Source organism: Maniola hyperantus, chromosome 2, assembly GCF_902806685.2.
Source record: "Maniola hyperantus chromosome 2, iAphHyp1.2, whole genome shotgun sequence".
Taxonomy (NCBI): domain Eukaryota; kingdom Metazoa; phylum Arthropoda; class Insecta; order Lepidoptera; family Nymphalidae; genus Maniola; species Maniola hyperantus.
In genome coordinates this window covers 17,608,323-17,629,773 of record NC_048537.1, presented here as the reverse complement: position 1 = coordinate 17,629,773, position 21,451 = coordinate 17,608,323, and the positions used below count along the sequence as shown (strand labels likewise).

Here is a 21,451-nt window from a genome sequence, read left to right as displayed (position 1 = left end):
AATGAGGTGCCATTGTGGAGTCTCATAAAAATATGAAGTCTAGACGATTCGCGCAGCTAAAGCTAATTGGCACCGGCACCAAAAAGTATTATTATGGAACTATATTAACTCTTGTATACATAATATAATCGGTAATAAATTAAATTATTTTTCAATTTTTAGTGTTTGTGTAACGAAGTCGGTTTTTATTTTTTTTGTAAATTTTTTTTTGAATTTACTATATTGTTACAAAAAGAACCAGCAACAAATATTGGTTGGTATCCGGTTTCTAAAATAATCTTTGTGATGTTTGAGCCTCAAAATTAAAATGAGAACAAGTGTATTACTTTACTTTATGAATAAGAAAAACCACAAAACGAATTATCTCAGTTGGTAATACTGCCCTGGCGAACTTCGTTCTGCCTAACAGTCGATTCAAATTTTTAAATTTTTCTTTCCGTAAGAACCATCCTCGTACCTACTTCAAGGAATATTATAAAAAAAGAATTAGCGAAATCGGTTCAGCTGTTCTCGAGATTTGCGATGACTGATGATGATTTAGTGATTCATTTTTATATTATAGAAGATGATGTGATGTATTCAATAATTTGTAGGTACGCCTGATGGTAAATAAAATCAGTAATTTACCTTAGGCGCCAATGACAATAAATATAGTCGTTTAAGGTAAACAATAAATAATTGACCCCGCTATAGGCGCTAAATACCAATTGCCGTAAGCGCCGTTACAAAGCCCATCGTTAGTAGGACGCCTCAAATCCTGTACTTTATGCAACCGCTGGTCGCCGGCAACTTTCTTCAGTTTCTGAATTTATATCCCATATATATATATATCTTTCATTTCCATACAAGGATATTTAAAATTATATTAAGTATATTGACAAGTCAAGTCTTCTCATCGTCAATTCCTCAGTGCCTGAAGACGAAAGTCTTTAACTAGTGTTCTTCCCGTCCTCACCTATGGTGCTGAAACGTGGACACAAACGGCCTTGTTCACAAATTCAAAGTCGCTCAGCGAGCTATGGAGCGGGCTATGTTAGGAGTTTCCCTGAGGGATACGATCTGAAATGAGGAGATCCGCAATAGAACCAAGGTCACTGATATAGCCCAAACTATTAGCAAGCTGAAGCAGGAGTGGGCAGACCATGCCTGTCGTAGATGCGATGGCCGTTGGAGCCGGAAAGTCCTTGAGTGGAGACCGCGTTTAAGCAAGCGTAGTGTGGGACGCCCTCCAGCACGATGGACCGACGATATAAAGAGGCTGGCGGGAAGTGGCTGGATGAGGAAGGCTGAGGACCGGGTGTGGTGGCGCTCTTTAGGGAAGGCCTATGTCCAACAGTGGACGTCCACAGGCTAATGATGATGATGAAGTATATTGACGATATAGGGTTGAAAACTCGCTCGTTCGCATCTTGCGGTAGTAAAAGGGTAAAGGTGGAACGACTAACGAGATCGAAAAGTTCTTGAGCATGTTCGCTGAAGTACCTGTACTCCGATAAGCCGGCAAAATTTCGGCGGTTTCATTAATATAAGTAAGTATAATATGTGTGAATTTGTATATATTATTAACATATAGAATACTTAGATAGATTAGATAAGTACAATTGAAATAATTCCGTGGCGCCACCCGAATCAGGGTTCCTACTGAAAACCAGCGCTGTATGTTTTTGTACTTGTGCAAGACATATGGCATTTATGCTGAGTAGGGACCTTTTTTTTCGGGTTGTGCCACACACGACATGGTTTATTCCGGCGCTTCTTCTACTTGAGGTCTTTTGACTTTACTACTCAAGTATAAGAGGCGCCGGGATAACCTAACCTAATAATGGTAATGTGTGGTACAGCCTTAAAAAATAAACGTTTTTCTTTCTTTCTTCTTTCTTTCTTTCTAATGTAATATTTGGTAATGTTGCAGGCTCTGCACAAGGAAAGCGGGCAGGTGCTCGCCATCAAGCAAGTGCCGGTGGACACAGACCTGCAGGAGATCATCAAGGAGATCTCCATCATGCAGCAGTGCGACAGCCCCTACGTGGTGAAGTACTACGGCAGTTACTTCAAGAACACGGACCTATGGGTGAGGCGCCATAGCTGACATGGCCAAATACCCACTGACAATTTTACTAAGCCGTAAACCATTGACTTATATATTACTTCGTAAGGACAGGGCCATTGCACAAGCAAAATGGCACCGATTTATTGGTCCTAAAATGTTTATTTAGCACCAATGCAACCTCAATGACGTCTGGATTTCAAACGGGTCGTTCATTAGTATCTAAGAGGTGGTGCTGATTTATTTGGTTCCAAAACCGTGAAAATTTTTGTTCGCTTGGGCATATCTTATCATTTATATCGATGCCGTAAACTCAAAGACCCCAAAAGTGACATATAGGCTGCATTTAATTCTGCAAAAAGGCTAATTTTCATTTCGCAAGATAAGGAGTTTAAAAAAAAGGGCGAGCAAACGAGCAGGCGGGTCCCCTGGTGGCTGTTGTTTACCGCCGCCCATGAACATTTGCAGTACCAGAGAAACCACCAATGCGTCCGCCCCTTGAATAGCCCCATGTTGTAATCTAATAGGAACAGCGCCGAAGGGAGTTGATTCTACAGTTTGCATGTACTTGGAAAAAAGGATCTGGCACAACGGGTGGTCGCAGTGCACCAGACACCCAGGTGGTGAGGGTGAAATTGTATGCGGTGGCGTATGGTGCGGTTGTAGAAAAAGGAGGGTGGAATGAGATCAAACACCTCTTCAACCTCCAAAAGATGTTGCAACTTTGTGGACAGGTAAGTTTTTATGCGCCATTTTGCTTTTCCAGATAGTTATGGAATACTGCGGCGCCGGCTCAGTATCGGACATCATGAGGTTACGGAAGAAAACTCTCTCCGAAGACGAAATAGCGACGATACTGTGCGACACGCTCAAGGGCCTAGAATACTTGCACCGGAGAAGAAAGATCCACAGGGACATCAAGGCGGGGAACATATTGCTCAACACGGAGGGTCACGCCAAACTGGCCGACTTTGGAGTCGCTGGACAACTGACAGTGAGTCCTATAATGTTTTTTAATAGCTCACTAATTAACAGAAGACTCTCCGTCAGTCAGAATACTAACCAATCAAACTCAATGAAATTATGTAGACACGTTCTAGAAATTAAAATGTCTGCGGTTTGCTACTTTTCTGTAAAAATAACTAGTTTTAAAATTACACGGGTTTTAAAATTTGTATGTAATTTCTTGAGACCGCGTCTAACTTTGAAACGGATTATTTTAACTGAAATCTGAAAAATCACAGATATAGGCATTAGTTCCTAGAACGTATCTACGCACTTGGTGTTTAAATGAGAGCCAAACTACGTTTGTTTGGAAAACACTACGAATAAGGGGTGACTTATGCCAGCACGCCCGCCACGCGCTGGCATAAAACATCCCTAAGACCCATCCATCCCATATTAAGTTAAGTCCACTTGCACTTTTGTCATTCTTTTAACAAGTTTATTGTTTCACTAGAAAAGGATTTTTAATTTTATCTAAATTATAAAAGAAAAAGGTGACTGACTGATCCATCAACGCACAACTCAAACTACTGGATGGATCGAGTTGAAATCTGGCATGCAGTTAGCTATTATGACGTAGGCAGCCGCTAAGAAAGGATTTTTGAAAATTCAACCCCTAAGGGGGTGAAATGGGGGTTTGAAGTTTGTGTAGTCCACGCGGACGAAGTCGCGAGCATAAGCTAATTGGAAATAATTTACAATGATCTTGAGAATTACTAAATGTTTTCAGGACACAATGGCGAAAAGGAACACAGTAATAGGCACACCTTTCTGGATGGCGCCGGAAGTGATACAGGAGATCGGCTACGACTGCGTGGCAGACATCTGGTCCCTGGGCATCACCGCCCTAGAGATGGCGGAGGGGAAACCCCCGTATGGCGACATACACCCCATGCGGGCCATATTCATGATACCCACCAAACCGCCCCCTTCCTTCAGGTGAGTTAATTTACCGAGAAAAAGTTGCGCTCACTGCGCTCGTAATCAATAAGGACATATTCTGCGAAATCACCACATATTGCAGACTGGCTTGACTCCGCGACTTCGTTCGTTCGAAATTTTAAACGTTTGCTTCCTATTTTCAAAAATACTTTCTTAGACGATGTCTACGTCATAATAATGGCATGCTAAATTTCAGCCCAGTAATTCAAAATCCCGTGGGAACTCTTTGATTTCCCGAGATAAAAAAAAGCCTATGTCACTCTCCGGTCTTTATCTATACCCATATAAAAATCACGTTAATCCGTTGCACCGTTGCGACGTGATTGAAGGACAAACCAACAAACAAACACACTTTCGCATTTATAATAAGGGTAATGCATTAATTTTAAATTGTCACTCGCCATTTTAACTATATGTCAACTAAAAAGTTTTGAAAACGAGACATAATGGCACCGATTCCGTTGTCTTTCTCTAAACTAAATTTAGAGTATCTGCATCCTTTTCTTTTTAACAATGCTAAAAAGGGACAGATCATGAACTTTACATTTATAGACTCTAAATGTTAGTGCACGCTACAAATTTAAACAGTAGGCTCGCGACTGTCCGCTAAAATCACGGGTTTTACCATCTAAAAATTAAATTTAAAACTGTCAAACTGCGTCTGTCCTTTTCATATTCATAAATTTTCATAATTCATAATTTTTTATTGCAAAAAATACACGTGAAGTGGTGTTACAATATTTTTTTGGAAACAGTGTATTACCAAGTATGGCGTGCAATGTTATTAAGTACAATAATGTCAATAATATATACCTAATTTAAATAAGTCATCAATAATTAGTATTTAAAGGAGAATATTGAGTACGAAACAAAATAAAATATTGCGATTACAAAATGTCAATTATTAAAATTAATAAAATATTATGTAAACAGACATCAAAAGTGGAAAAAAGTATGTCAACATGCTGTCATTAAAATTATTATTAGTTATAGTACTTAGATTAGTAATTGTTAACAACAAACACTTTATCCGCCAAATTATCATTCTTTGAAGTTTAAGAAGTCATTAACCGAGTAAAAACAATGAAATAATAACCACTCGTGTAGCTTCCGTTTAAATTTAGGAATTGTCATTTCTTTCATGGTCGTTGGTAGATTATTGAATATTTGAATCGCCATACAAAATGCATTTTGTCTATATAAAGTTAGTTTGATTCTGGGTACAAGCAGTCTATCTTTATGCCTTGTTACCTGGCCATGAGTTTTAAAGTATTCGGGATTCTTTTTGACGAAGATACAGACTTCCTTAATGTAGATACAAGGTAGGGGTAATATCTTAAGTTCTTTGAACATGGGCTTACAGCTATCCAGAAAGTAACTTCTTACTAATGTAATATCCATCATATTACATTAGTAAGAAAAGGATGCGAATACTCTAAAATTAGGTTGTGCTCAGAATCAGTACCACTGACTTGGTTCCAGGGAGCCGGACCAGTGGTCGCCGGAGTTCATAGACTTCGTGAGCCAGTGCCTCGTGAAGAACCCGGAGGAGCGCGCCACGGCCGACTATCTACTTACACACGAGTTTATAGGTAACTAGCTTATGCTCGCGACTTCGTCCGCGTGGACTACAAAATTTCAAAACCCTTTTTCATCCCCTTAGGAGTTGAATTTTCAAAAATCCTTTCTTAGCGGATGCCTACGTCATAATAGCTATCTGCATGCCAAATTTTAGCCCGATCCGTCCAGTAGTTTGAGCTGTGCGCTGATAGATCAGTCAGTCAGTCAGTCAGTCATTCAGTCAGTCAGTCAGTCAGTCACCTTTTCCTTTTATATATATAGACACTAAATGAAAAGTTTGCAATAGTATACAGGGTATAACCAGAACGCTAGCAAAAACTTAGCGTTATTGTTATACTATCTAAACACAATCCAATACCATTTGCCTCATTTTGTAGTTTTAGTGATTTAGTATTTCTCAAACCCGCAATGTAAAGCGTGCAAAACTCGGGTCAATGTACCGCCTACGACGCGGTATTGACTTCGAGTGCCTTACTTACAGAACGTTCGTTGACCTCTAGCGTCATTCAGATGTTTTATTTGCAATATATCGTTAAATTTCACAAAATATAGGATTTTTAGATAGACATTCCGGCTTCGTAGTGCGTTGTCTCTGACACTCATACCTATGTGACGTTTTTTCGGTCTCAACGACAGAGACAACGCTCTACAAAACCGCTATCTCTTCCTAAGGGTCGATGTACAATATTTATTGCCGGGTACTGTAATTTAGTGACTGCACGTCTCTGCAGCTATGCTTGAAGTTTCTTTACGTGATCAAATCAAAAATGAGGAGATCCGTAGGAGAACTAGAGTAACTGACATAGCTCAACGGGTTGCGAAGCTGTGGCACATTGTTCGTTAAATCGATAGACGTTGGGGTCCCAAGGTTTAAGAGCCTCAATAGCTCAACCGGTATAGGAGTGGACTGAAAACCGAAAGGTCGACGGTTCAAACCCCGCCTGTTGCACTATTGTCGTACCTACTCCTAGCACAAGCTTGACGCTTAGTTGGAGAGGAAAGGGGAATATTAGTCATTTAACATGGCTAATATTCTTTTTTTTAAAAAAAAAAAAAAAAGGTGCTGGGATGGCGACCTCGCACCGGAAGACGCAGTGTTGGAAGACCCCTCCACTAGGTGGACGGACGACATCAGACAATTAGTCGCAGCGAGCAGCTGGATGGGGGCGGCGCAAGATCGTGGCGTGTGGAAGTCCCTACAAGAGACCTATGTCCAGCAGTGGACGTCTATCGGTTGATGATGATGATGTAATTTAGCGACTCCACGTCTCTCCACGTGTGGGCTGCTCCGCAGAAGGTGATTGAGATAGATTTGTTGTTCAGGTAACGCGAAACAAGCCAGCATCCTCAGCGCGCTGATCGCGGAGGCGAGGGAGATCCGCGAGAGCCAGGCCTTCCGGAGCGCCAACGCGTTGCTGAACGACCACTCCAAGACCATCGCGCCGGTAATCTAAATATATAAAATGAAAAGGTGACTGACTGACTGACTGACTGACTGATCTATCAACGCACAGCTCAAACTACTGGACGGATCGGCCTGGAATTTAGCATGCAGATAGCTATTATGACGTAGGCATCCGCTAAGAAAGGATTTTTGAAAATTCAACTCCTAAGGGGGTGAAATAGGGTTTTGAAATTTTGTAGTCCACGCGGACGAAGTCGCGAGCATAAGCTAGTCTAAATATATAAAAGGAAAAGGTGACTGACTGACTGACTGAATGACTGACTGATCTATCAACGCACAGCTCAAACTACTGGACGGATCGGGCTGAAATTTGGCATGCAGATAGCTATTATGACGTAGGCATCCGCTAAGAAAGGATTTTTGAAAATTCAACCCCTAAAGGAGTGAAACAGGGGTTTGAAATTTGTGTAGTCCACGCGGACGAAGTCGCAAGCATAAGCTAGTACAATCATATATCCATAAGGATCTTCTTTCAGAATTGTTTTCTATTGCTGAGGATAAATGAGGAATTTTAACCTAAAGACACGAATATGTTATACGCTGACAAATATAAAATTGGCCGTTATCACGATGATGGCCGTTGGAGCCGGAAAGTCCTTGAGTGGAGACCGCGTAGTGTGGGACGCCTTCCAGCACGGTGGACTGACGATATAAAGAGGCTGGCGGGAAGTGGCTGGATGAGGAAGGCTGAGGACCGGGTGTGGTGGCGCTCTTTAGGGAAGGCCTATGTCCAACAGTGGACGTCCACAGGCTGATGATGATGATGATTATAAAATTATAAAAAAAATATTAAAACGTTTCATCCTCGACTTAAAGATCTGCTCTCGCCTTCGGCTCGGGTAGATAAAATGACTTGTTTCATGCCCTTGTTGGACAATTTTACTATTTTAGCACACCCAAATCAAGAGGTTTAAAATCAATGTTTCCTCAGAGCGGCGGCGCGGGCGAGGACTACAGCGAGGCGACGATGAAGGCGCGCGAGGCGACGCTGGTGCCTCGCGACGCCTCGCTAGAGCTGGCGGCGGATCTGGGCACCATGGTCATTTATGATCAGGACTGCGCCACTATGAAGAGTGAGTTCACCTTCATCTGACTGTATACTAGACGGAGGATAAAGGTTCGTACGCACCTGAGCGGCGCGGCGCGGCGCTTCAGCGAGCTGCACGTCGCGGCACAGAGCTTCAAAATATCATTTCTATCATTTTGTATGGCGCATATCGCACTAGAGCGGCGCTGCACAGCGCTTCACCGCGCGTTGCCGCGCGGCACGGCTGGAGAGAATATTTTGAAGCGCAGCGAAGCGACGCGCAGTGCAGTGACGCTAGTGCGACATACCCAGCGGCGCGGCGCGGCGCTTCGCGCTCGTACGCGAACGGGTATAAAAGTGACGCGCAAGTGACGCGAGGTGCCGCGTACTGAAGTTGTAGTGCGGTAGGCACCGTCGAGCGGCCTGAGGTGACGCGTTCTGCAGTCGGACTGAAGCGCCGCGCCGCGCCGCTCAGGTGCGTACGAACCTTTATGGATTTCGGTTAAATCGGTAGATAAGGCAGGGGGACGCCCCGCACACCCGCGCTATCCCGCATCGAGGTATAAGTCCCGCTAATTGCTATTGCGCTGGAACCATGTCTCATTAACATCAAAATGCCGTCATTTTCACGTCATCCGAAATAAAAATATACCATCAGCTCGAAACTTCAGTCTAGTGCTGACGTCACTAAAATGGATACAATAGTAATTCACTAGACGTAACGTGAATAGTAGGTAGGTACATCCACTCGAACCGCACTGTCAATAAAGTGAAAAAGTTTAGAGCAAAATAAGCTCTCGCGCGCAGTGATATGGCATAGACTAGCTTGCACGCACTCGTTATTACTATTGGTTCGAGGTATCTTTCGATTTTTGTTTTCTCGATTGTAAATTTGCCATTTTTGCTATAATACAAATTTATAACGACCAAACATAATACGCATGGCTACGCGGAATCATTTACTGTAAAAGCAGTAAATGATTCCGCGAATCGAAAATAGACGCTCCAAATCGCTGGCAATCTTTAAAAACCGTGTCAAGAAACACTATCTGTCACTGTAGATTTTCTGCCATAACTATATGTACAGTTAGCTATGTAGTATGTATTATTTATTTAATTATACTATATTGATTTTATATAGTATTTATATACATGTATATATATTATATTTTATAGTATGTACCTATTAGAGTTTATATATACCTATATATATATATATATTATATTTATAGCTACATTGCGACTCCCCGTCTTACAGTTCTATAAGTTCTTAAGTATGGGTTGCCTGGAAGAGATCACTTTAGTGATAAGGTCGCCCTTTGTTTTTTAAGTGTATCCTGTATTCTTACTCTCTGTAAATCTATTAACAATAAAGTTATTTTAAATTAAATTAAATTAAATTAATATTTATAAATCGATTGTAATATAATATCACTCGATAATCATTTCGCTTCGGGAAAACAACCATTAAAATTTCAGCGTGTATATACAAATTTTGATCTTGAAAAGACTTTGAAAAAGTGTGAAGTGGTTCATGCAACTGGGTCGAAAATCAATTATCGACAATTCAAAGTAGATTTGAATACCGTGAGGCCTTCAAGTTCAAATCATTAGTATTTGTGGGGATGTAAAGTAGAAAATTAAATAACACTTAAATACACCCCGAGTACAGTTCACAAGCACGCGTCTACATTCTTACTTTTCGCCATCTTGTCTCGCGTCTTCCTTCTCCCTTTCACATCCCACTCACAGCACATCTTGCATCTCTGTCATTTCCTTACGTTCCATTTCGCAATGCATTCCCACATGTATGTGATTGTAATTTCCAGGACACGACACGGACCCGATGGACACGAACCGGCCGAAGTACCGGCCGCTGTTCCTGGAGCACTTCGAGAAGAAGGAGGTGAACCACCTCGGCATGGGCACCACCAACGGAACTCTCACCGGACCCTTGAATTTTGAGGAACTCAGGTCGGTTGTCAAGAAGTCATGCTAATTGACCTTTGCAAGGTTTTCCTAACTCTCACTTGAGGAACTTGCCTAGGTCAATAATAAATTATTTCTTAGTTAATTTCTTATATTTGATTCGCTCCAAAAATGTGCTGGGCTGCTTGTTTATACAGTATGGTATAATAATATCATAAAATGAAAAGAGCAACCGCCGAGTTTCTTGCTGGTTCATTTGACGATTCAGAAGCACTCCGAACCAGTGGTAAATAAAACTATTATTTACCACTGGTTCGGAATGCCATCCCTACCGAGAAGAACCAGCAAGAAACTCAGCGGTTGCTCTTTTCAAGAGATCAATTTACAATATTATTATAGCATACTGTTGAAGCAATTGCAGCCCCGTGCATTGCTGGAGCGAGTCAAATCCAAGCTTTCTTATCATTTACATAGTCTTCGACTGTATAATATATAATAAGAGCCTCAATAGCTCAACCGGTATAGGAGTGGACTGAAAACCGAAAGGTCGACGGTTCAAACCTCGTCCGTTGCACTATTGTCGTACCTACTCCTAGCACAAGCCTGACGCTTAATTGGAGAGGAAAGGGGAATATTAGTCATTTAATATGGCTAATATTCTTTTAAATTAAAAAAAAAAATGCTTTTTTTAAGAGCACACTTTTAATAGATTTTTTAAACTTGTGTAAAGGTAAGTATAAAATTGTTTGCGGAATTTTATTATAAAATAAAATATTGTATATTAACTAGCTTATGCTCGCGACTTCGTCCGCGTGGACTACACAAAATTTCGAACCCCTATTTCACCCCCTTAAGAGTTGAATTTTCAAAAATCCTTTCTTAGCGGATGCCTACGTCATAATAGCTATCTGCATGCCAAATTTCAGCCCGATCCGTCTAGTAGTTTGAGCTGTGCGTTGATAGATCAGTCAGTCAGTCAGTTACCTTTTCCTTTTATATATATAGATAAAATAGAACCGTATGACCCTGCTACAAGTTAGTCGACTACATTTGCAGGCTGCGCGGCGACAGCGCCGGCGCGGCGGAGGGCCCGCTGGGCGAGGCGAGCGCGGTGGCGGCGGGCGGGGTGCCGCTCCAGAGGGCGCTGCTGGAGGAGGGCAACTTCGAATTCGTAAGTCAACTGCACATCGTCTCTCTGGTCGCGCTGCGCCCGCGTAAGTCCGCACCCCGCCGCGTGTGTGTGTCTGTCCGTCACCGCTAACCTACTAACTCTACTCATATGTGTCACGTACAGCATCAAGCCTAATTTACACGTATTAAGCTGTCAAGTAATTAACTTAATTTTAAGTAAGGGTAGCGACACACCTGCTGAGCGTACGGCGCCGATACTTCAGCGACTGAACTATCGGTCGGTCGGTGTGACACACCAAACGAAGTGCGTGAAATAATAAACTCTGTACAGTACGCGGCCGAAAGTGATGAACATCGGCTTTTAAACTCAATCTCAAATTATTTATTCAAAATAGGTAAAATTTTACGCTTCCTGATTGTCAAACATTTTTTTTTTTTTTTTTAATTTGGATCACTAACAGCTAATCATATACATCAAATACAAATTGAACAATACAAAAGTTCTAAGATAATATGACGAGCTAATTAAAAGTAATCACCGCATGCGAATGTGTCAGGTAATTTTACTACTAAAAAAGTTACTTAATTAAAAAATAATAATAATATAAATAAATAAACTCTAAACTAATAAACAAATCTACATTTGTTCATGCCATGTTGATTGTTGTGCCATGTGCACTGCTTACCTACGTAAGCAGTGCACATGGCATCAAGTAAATTACTATGGTAATTTACTTAATGCCATATGAACTGAATTCCGGAATTTAACCAAACAAAATTTTACAAATTTTTATTTGTATAATATTTAGAATGACATTTTATTTTTGTAGAGCGTTGTCTCTGTCACTCATACCCATATTATGAACTATCGGTCGGTTGGTGTGACACACCAAACGCGCCGAACAGTCGGACGGGGCGGCGCCGGGCGCGTTTAGTTCAGCGCTTTACGCGACGAAAAATTACGTACGGCGGACGTGGCGTCGTCGTCAGCCGTCACTTTGTGGTGTGCGGTTGCGACGTGTTGAATTGCCCAGAAAGATGGATTTTATTACAATACTAGCTGACACGCCCCGGCTTCGCTCGGGTGGAGTTTAGAAAATTGAGGGGGAGGTTGAATTAAATGTTTCTCTCCGTAAGAACCATCCTCGTACTTCAAGGAATATTATAAAAAAAGAATTAGCGAAATCGGTTCAGCTGTTCGAACGCATCAGAAATTCAGTAGATGTGTCATAGGTAACTTAAAAAAACCTTGCGAGCGTATTGAACCTAACTTTCGGCGCTGTACTTTCGGCAAGTGTGTCGCTACACTACTTTGCTTAGACAAGATAGAGTTAAAACGAGACAGATGTATATCTCTCAGATAAATCTGTCTCGTTTTCACTCAATCTTAAGTCTAAGCAAAGTCAACGTGCGCTCTATAGATCTCAGCCTAAGCGTTTTCACTCATCCAGATAATTTAGTGTACATTCCGAGATGAACTGCGAAGTGCGTGAAATAATAAACTCTGTAATTGTTGATGTGCTCAGCGAATGTGTTAACAAATGGTTTGCACTAATTTTATGTTGTTTGACATGAGCTGGAGTTAAAATTTAAAATGTTATCATACATTTTTGTCCCAGAGATGTTTTTTGGAAGTATATATCAAAAAATATGTCATCATCAACACCATCAGTTTTCCCCTCTAATTTTAATATCAAGTAAATTAAAGACATAAGCATAAAGTCGAGAGTGAATAGTTTTTTTTAAATAATTATACACTAGCACTTGGCTGCAATCAGACCTCATCATCACTTGCCAGCAAATCTGGTTGCAATCAAGGGCTAGTTTATAAATAAAAATACAGGCTGACTTTGCACCGTGTCCACAGCTGTCGTTCCTGTCGGAGGGCGAGCTGGAGGCGTGCATGGCGCGCCTGGACGCCGAGATGGAGGCGGAGATCGAGCGCCTGCATCAGCGCTACGAGAGAAAGAGGCGCCCCATCCTCGACGCCATCTCGCTCAAGCGCAAGCGACAGCAGAACTTCTAGCCGCCACGCTGTGAATGCTGCCGTCTCACTCACGCCGCGGTACGTGTGCCATATGGGTGTCTCGCTCGCGCTACGATACGTATGGCATACAGATGTCTCGCTCGCGCCACAATACGTGTGACACAGATGTCTCGCTCGCGCCACAACACGTGTGACGTACAGATGTCTCGCTCGCGCCACAACACGTGTGACATACAGATGTCTCGCTCGCGCTGCAGTACATGTGCCACTGTTGCTAATGTCTCGTTCACACTCACACAGTTCTGGACAGTCTGAAGGAAGTTGAAGCTCCGGACCTTTGTTGGAAGGCTTGAAGTTAGGACCAGCCGCGACTAATTCTGAGGCAGTGTGGCTAATTTCGTTGTACACAATTGACAGGTCTAAATCTAGTACTATCCTTTTCTGCAGGAAGCATTATGAAAGGGATAGCCATATATTTAGACTTGTCATTTAAATTTAGAAATTTTGTTCGGTAAATTTGGCCACAAAGTGTCTTAGGCGAAGAAATGTGGTTGCGTAGAAACGTCAGTTAGTTTCGAGGGGTTTGGGGAACATATCAAATGTGTCGAGGGATTTATTCAAGACTTTTTGTGTGAGCTTCACAACTCCGCACGATCTATCCTAAATTTACGGCTTTGTAATAGCTTCGAGTTCTGCCAGAAAATTTGCTGTTTTCGATTTAACTAATCGTGAAGTAGCTACCTCACGTCTTCATTGTTTTTCATAATCAGGAAAATCATTACGAAAATTTGCACCAAATCAAAAATGTTTTGCATTTTTTCTCCAAAAAACCATCTTTTAACGCAAGCAAAACTTGGAAGTTTGCATTTATTTTTGACGCTCTGTGCTATTACAGTACGACAAGGCAATCTTGGCGCGTGGCGAAAATTGGAACTAACGTTGCCGTCAAGTGTCCCCTTTGTTCTTGTTTGAATACGCTAAGCTGTTGTTCTCCAGCGCCCGTCAATGTCATTCAAGTGCCAAGAAAGCCTTGTCGCACTGTAGTTACGATTTGTTTGCCAAAAATGAAATACTCGCATATTATGTAAACTCGGCCTAACGGAACTTTTTTGGCTTCACCACTAGGCCCTTTTAGCTGTAGTAAGATTTGTGAAATTTGAAACTAGGAGCTTGTGAACTTAGGTGCCAAATCGTATATGGATTCATGTTCCTATAAAATTACAATGGCACTAGTGAGCAATTATTCGAATATATTTTTGCAATAATAACTTGTTAAAAAATTAGTGATTTTTCAATGCTAACAAACGGCAATAGTCTTAAATTATTTGCTTTCATAAGAAAAATGGCGAAATACGTGCTTTGAGAAAATAAACTAGTTATAATCGATATACGATTAATCTATATTAATTTAATATACGATTAATAATCTAAAACTTCATATAATCGGATATGAAGTTTATAGTTACATAGAATAGAAATGTGGGCTTCAATTATTAAGAAACGACATACAATACATACGGTCGTGGTCCCGTCGTGACCACGACTCGTGCAATTGGGTTGAAATTTCGACAAATAAAAACATCTAATTAATCGTGGTATGTACCCGTTATATACATGAAAATATATCGTTAAACCACGAAATAAGCTTGAAAACATTAATACATTTCTATCAGCTGTGTGGGATACTATTTTCGATAAAGACTATCGAATAGCTAAGTAGACTTAAATGAATATTCGTTTTTCCGGTCAAAATTCGCAGCCAAATGGCGAAATATTGCATTTAGGCACAAAATACGACTAATTAGTTTAAATCTGGGGACTAATCCTCCAATACTTACTAGGCCCTGATTCTACCTTGACTAAACACTGAAACTTCTCTTAATACTTAAGAGCTTCTTTATAACAAGTAGCTGCTTTTGTTATTTTAAAGAATTGATAAAAGTCGATCGCTTAATATTAAAGAAGGACCTAAGTAATAGGAAATGTATCTTTATTCGACTGTAATACATTTATGAAAGTAACTTGTAACTGCAATGTGTCAACTGTCATGTCAAAAGTACGATTCACCCTTTATAAAAAGGGTTAAAATCGTACTATTTACATGACAATTTGACACATAAAGTTAAAATGGCGAGTGAGAACTTAAAATTTATGCATATTATATTTCGTGAGTTACGGTATCTTTGTCTTAGAGAAGGGTCTAGTTTTAATTGTAAGTTGTTATATTAGTTTAGTGTAGACTTTGAATCGAACGTAAGTTCGCTGAGACATATCCGCATAGTTTGAACGGCCTGTACAGTTCCGCTAGAGGGCGCTGTTTGAATGGATTTATTTTGTAACTACCCTCACATAGCACAAAACCCTTTCCATGGTGTAGATCGTGTATGGAGTGTCGAGGTAAGGAGCACGATCTCTTATGGAGGAAAAGTTGAAAAAGTGTCCAGCTATAAATAAATAATAGTTCGAAAACCCTCCAAAGGCAAAAGGATTTACATGCATTATGTCACTTAAAATTTAGTTAACTACTTAACAACTTAATGCGTGTAAATGTAGTTAACTACTTAACACCTTAATGCGTGTAAATTTAGTTAACTACTTAACACCTTAATGCGTGTAAATTAGACTTCACAATGGGGGCGATTCTCTTGTACATATAATCTCTAAATAAACTAAATTAACAAGTCTAAATGTATTGCTATCCTTTTCCGCAAACAACTTTATGAAAGGGAAAGCAATAGATTTAGACGTGTCATTATAGTTTTGTTTAGAGATTGTGTACAATGGAATTAGCCACACTGTCGTCGTATTTTCGTTGTCAACCGACAGATGTCCACTGCTGGACATAGGTCTCTTACAACTATGATAATATTATAACAGCCCTTCTAGCGGATTATTTAACTTTACAGCATTTCTTTTGTTTTGATTTGAAAGAAGTTGTTATGTACAATGATTTGTAGTATATTGTAATAAATACATGACAATATTATATAATGTAGATAGTATCGTATATAATTATAGTTTATTTGATTTCGATTGGTACTTCAGAACCGTCAGAACTTTTTCTAATTAAATTTTTTTATTAAAAAAATCATTTCTTTAAAAAATTATAACATTAGGGGCCGATTCTCTTGTACACAATCTCTAAACTAATTAACAGGTCTAAATCTAGTGCTATCCTTTTCCGCAAGCAACATTATGAAAGGGATAGCAATAGATTTAGATATGTCATTTTAGTTTAGTTTAGTGTGAACAACGGAATTTTATACATACTTATTTTCATTTAATTTCTTTTCTTTCTTGCTCTTTCTCTTTTTTTATTTTTTTCGGTTAGGGAAAAGTTCTGATCGTAAGATACGTATTTAACTCACAAAATAATATTATTATGTTTGATTTAGTTGATTTGTTAATGTGTATTAACTATTAACGTTTCGTTTCGTTTAATTTTAGTTCCTTGTGTTTGGATCTCATACGTTTTCAACTCGCTGTACTATAGTTGTCTATTAGATTATATTCACTCAATTGTACATTGACTTTTGTCGCAGTATAGCAATTGTACAGTTCAGAATGGGCCAAACATCGCAGCGGCTTTTAAAGTAAACTAATGTTAGCTGCAACTGCCTTCGCTTAAGAGTATTTATTGTTTGCTGAAGTAACCAACCAACGCATTTTAATATATCGATCGCATTATTAGTATCAAACGGTATTAGTATAACTATTTCGTTATCATTTATAGTATCGTTTTCGTTGCGAAAGGAGGAAAATTATCTGCTAAAGTGACAATGTAGCTAATTCTGTTCACGATCTCTTAACTTAATATAGACAAACCTAAATCTATTGCTATTTTCGGCAGGGACCTTTATGAAAAGGATAGCAATTTATTTAGACCTGTCTTTTTATCCCGGAAAATCGAAGAGTTCCCACGGGATTTTTGAACACATAAATTCACGCGGACGAAGTCGCGGGCTTGATGCCAGTGTAATATAAAATCAGGTTTCAGGGTTCAATCAATGTTTATTATTATAACAGGTTATTTTCCGAACTGTACGCTCGCTAAACTGTAAAAATATAAATTTTTGTAGTGGGTTGTGAGATTCGTGAGTCAAAGTGTTTCTAAAGTTTATGCATATTCACATTTTGCAAGTAGGGTTAACAGTTTATGAAGTGCTATAATATTTTACTGATTAGATTTACAATTTGTATAAAAGGTAAAAAACGTTTGGTAGGACAAAGTTTATATGACGTAAATAATATAAAGTGATTTCCTTTCGGACAAGGGCTAACGTCGTGAAAAAAAAATTCACTGCGATGCTATTGCCCTTGTCCCATCCCCGCCTGTACAGAGTGTATTTTGCTAATGAACTCTCCTTTAATATTAAACTTACAAATTTTTAGAAGTGCCATTAAGTGTAAAATAATAGTATTTTCGTACATTCGAGCAATAGATTGTAACAAATTTAGAAATGTTTATTTATGGATTTAGAGGGAAGCCCGTTGATTGGTCAGTTTGTGCCATTCGCTAAAAATGTCATAATTGTGCTGATTTGGTTCTACGCAATCCCTAAACTTAAACTACAGTACGCGGCCGAAAGTGATGTACATCGACCTTTAGAAGGAGATAGCAGATTTGTAGAGCACTGTCGTTGAGACCGACAAAACGTTATATAGGTATGAGTGATAGAGACAACGCTCTACAAAGCCGAAATTACACTAAAGGCCGATGTACTGTAATTAGAAAACTTAAGTCTAAGTATAGAGCTACCTTCTTTACAATGCTTTCTTCAGAAAAGGATAGCTTTAAGACCTGTCAATTTAATTTGGTTTAGAGATTGCGTACAACAGAATTACCATCGAATATCGATGCTTTTTTTTACTTATTATATTCGCGCAAAAGTGCAATTTGCAAAAATGTAATTTATACCCCATTTTCATACTTTTGGCCTACATACATTGGATAAAAATTTTCTCTATAAAATGTACAGGGTAACAAAATAATGTACAGTTCAACCGCATTTAGCATTTCTTTACTCTATTATTATGATTAATTCTCTTATCAATTTGTAGAATACGATTGAAATGGGAACATTTGGAGTGCTAATAATGTTTGTATAAAGTTTTCAAGTGTTTCGCTACGTTTTGTGAAGTATAGCCACTTACGCCTAAGTTCAGGATTTAGCTGCTCTACCCGCCAAATAGAGGGAATGAAAATGAAAAACGAAAAAATAAAATTAAAATTTTATTTAACAAAACAGTTTTGTTAAAATTAAACATTTTCCGATGGTACCCACACTAGGTAGTCCTGTGTTGTGGGTAGCTGATTCGCATTCTTGAACAGTCGAGGCCTGTGATTAGTTCACAACTATAGCAGATCAATCATCATCACTTTAACTTTATTTAAATAGTCTTCTTAAGACTGTATTCTGTCCTTTATTGAAGTCGGTTAAAAATAGCCAAAAATAGCGGTAAAAATTATGGTGACAAATTAGAAAAATAGGTCGTATATCCCTGCATTAACTAGAAATAAACTTATTTGATATTTACTTTTATTTTGTTCTTAATAAAGAATAACAGGAAAACATAAAGCAAAAAATCTATCTATTATACGTTAATTCCTAGCTAAGCTTATTTCATACTATAGGATATTAATTATATTATGGTCCGGTTAATATTAACGTTCCCAATATTCGTACCAATTTTTACTCTAAAATTGGTACGAATGTTGGGGATGTTCAAATAAGCTTCAATCTGGGGATACACGAACTATTTTTTTTTCTTGCCGCCATAATTTTGTTTACCAGACTACACGCTTTTTTCTTGTCGCCATAATTTTGTTTACCAGACTACACGCTTTTTAATGCATTAGACATATATTTGTTGATAATTAAATTAATGATTTAACGTGTAATGAGGTATGACTGTTTAAATATTATAAGTTTTTTTCTATTTGGCGAATGGAGTCAACACAGATTTTATTTACTTTTTGTTTTGTTTTTGTTTTTATTATTTTGATTTTATTTTACATTTTCGCACACAATTTCTAAGCTAAATCCTGCGAACTAAAATAGATTTAGGCAGGAAAAAGAAGCAATTATAGATTGTTGATGAAAGAATGTAGTGGTTGTTGATTGAGCAGTTAGTTGATCAACTGCGCTTCAGGGCAGTCCATATTTATATTGTGTGGATATAATGTATCCCGCACACTGTAAACGTGTTACGTGTGGTTCTTTTTGTATTAGTCAAAAATTCAATGATTTTCAAATTTAATTTTATTGTAGGTACTATTGATTACAATAGGATGGTATTATTTTGTAATTAAAATGAAATCGGAAAAAAGTGTTTGTGGTAGTTTTTTTTTAATTTCTTCTAAGATTGATTTTCTTCTCACGCTGATGATCCGCGCGATCTAGGAACGCTTCATAGTAATGCACACATATTGAACGTCAACGCTGACGGTCAGCGTGAGAAGAGAACCAGCCTTAGGCCGCGGGTTCATCTGTAAGTTTTACTCACGTAAGTAGCTTACATGATTAACTTACGACTTTACCCTCAAGTCTAATGCGTAAAAATTTGTTTTCACACGCCATTTTAACTTGGTGTCAAAAGTACGATTTTAGTTCATATTTTAAAGGTGAATCGTATTTTTGACATGACAGTTGACCTGTACCTATAGTTAAAATGGCGCGTGAAGTCATTTTGTACGAACGGTAAGTAGATTTACCTGAGTATATTTGTTGTCAGTTACTTACGTGAGTAAAACTTACGGGTTTAATTGCCGCCTTACGGCAAGTGTGCGGGAGTTGATTCGTTGTACTTAGATAAGAGGAGGTGAGAGGGAAAGTGCACTTTGTAACTCGGTAGCCTGTTGAAGTGTTATAGCTGTACGCAATTATATTTTTGGACAGACAACTCACAGATTAAAATGATAAATTATGAAAAAAGAAACCCGCTTTTTATTTACTTTATTTATTTATAACAATAACCTTATCCTAAATGTTTTATGACAAATTAAAAAGATTCCGACTAATTGACAACCTCCTCCTTTTTTGAAGTCGGTTAAAAAAGGAATCGTAATACAAAACTAGGATAATAGATAGTAGGTACATTTTAGCTACGGCCGAAATTAATACATTATATCTACAAGTTACTTAGCAACATTGTTATTTATCAAAGAAGACCATACAATTTTTGACAAATAACGTTGCTTTAATTTCGACCGTTTGGTCGAATCAGGGGAGAACATCTTGGGTTCTGTGCATCAATACTTAATAATAAATTAATATAATTAACGGGCAGTATTATAGAATTATAGATATACGGCTGGTGAGGTAGGCCGCGGGGTGCGGGGTGCGGGAGGGTGACAGTGACGTTGAATTCCTTGATGTTTACGTCAACTGCCACCCTCCCGCACCCCGCGCCCTACCTCACCAGCCGTCTCAGTGAGGCTGTATACTAATAGTCATGAATTTACAAAAGTACCTATATTCTAAATAATATCTGTCTCGACTGTACTCACGTGTTTAGTCGACGTGAGCCCGACTAAACCGAACCCATCCGGGGTCCTTTTTCAAGGGAGTCCGTTCGCGCACGCACCGCGGTTTTGACTCAAAACATTAAAAAAAAAAACACTTTAGTCAGATATTATTTAGAATGGAAATCACTCACGGTAGTTTAAACGCTAAAGTAACTATAATTTTGAATTTACACTTGACTAAAGTGTTTTTTTTAATGTTCAACGATGGACGAGACATGGGAATTTACGTTTTGGTTATATTTATAATTTTTATTTTTATGATAGTGTTTTTACCTACACTTCAAGGAAATTTCTAAATTTTTGAATACATATCAAAAATTGCGGAACCGGCAGGATTCGAACCTGCGTCTCCTGGGATCGCGCCCGACGACGCTCTGACCGCTGCCACGGTTCACTTATATGTTTGTTCACTCAGTACTGAAGCGACGGTTAAACGCCTTACGTTTTGGTTATTCTGAATCAAAGTTTATGGACTAGGTCTTCAAACAAAACACATACAACACTAAGGAATGGAGTATTTTTTACTTAATCAGGCTTTGTTATACTATTCTATTAAAATAACTAAAAAACTTAAATATAAATAAAAAATCCACAAACTAAAAACCTTAATAAACTTTAAAATGTAGTTTCTAAAGACGTGCAGTACAATTACATTTAACTACAAAATTAAAATAGGATAGGTTTAGTTCGCGACAGGTCGACCGTCATGTCGACCCCCCGCACACCCGCACAGCACCCCGCGCCCACCCGGTGCGGGATAACGCGGGCGCTAAGCGGGTGTGTAGGGCGTCCCTCTTCTACGACTCAGC

General features: G+C 39.0%; 2 protein-coding genes across 4 annotated transcripts in view; one reads left to right on the top strand and one right to left on the bottom strand.

Moving 5' to 3' along the window:
• hpo (serine/threonine-protein kinase hippo) overlaps nucleotides 1–14,616 on the top strand; it is a 36,399-nt gene extending 21,783 nt beyond the window's left edge. For 2 of the 3 annotated variants that reach the window (XM_069507326.1, XM_069507320.1), the window contains exons 3-11: nucleotides 1,913–2,071; nucleotides 2,814–3,041; nucleotides 3,783–3,991; nucleotides 5,477–5,586; nucleotides 6,899–7,020; nucleotides 7,972–8,113; nucleotides 9,897–10,041; nucleotides 11,053–11,210; nucleotides 12,995–14,616. In XM_069507326.1, coding sequence (XP_069363427.1) covers nucleotides 1,913–2,071; nucleotides 2,814–3,041; nucleotides 3,783–3,991; nucleotides 5,477–5,586; nucleotides 6,899–7,020; nucleotides 7,972–8,113; nucleotides 9,897–10,041; nucleotides 11,053–11,210; nucleotides 12,995–13,167 — 1,446 coding nt within the window. In that variant the 3' untranslated portion in view covers nucleotides 13,168–14,616. The remainder of the gene's footprint in view (nucleotides 1–1,912; nucleotides 2,072–2,813; nucleotides 3,042–3,782; nucleotides 3,992–5,476; nucleotides 5,587–6,898; nucleotides 7,021–7,971; nucleotides 8,114–9,896; nucleotides 10,042–11,052; nucleotides 11,211–12,994) is intronic. The other variant, XM_069507322.1, reaches the window with a different exon arrangement.
• The window catches only part of LOC138404240 (uncharacterized), a 126,354-nt gene that overhangs the window by 6,121 nt on the left and 98,782 nt on the right, over nucleotides 1–21,451 (bottom strand). The window lies entirely within an intron of this gene.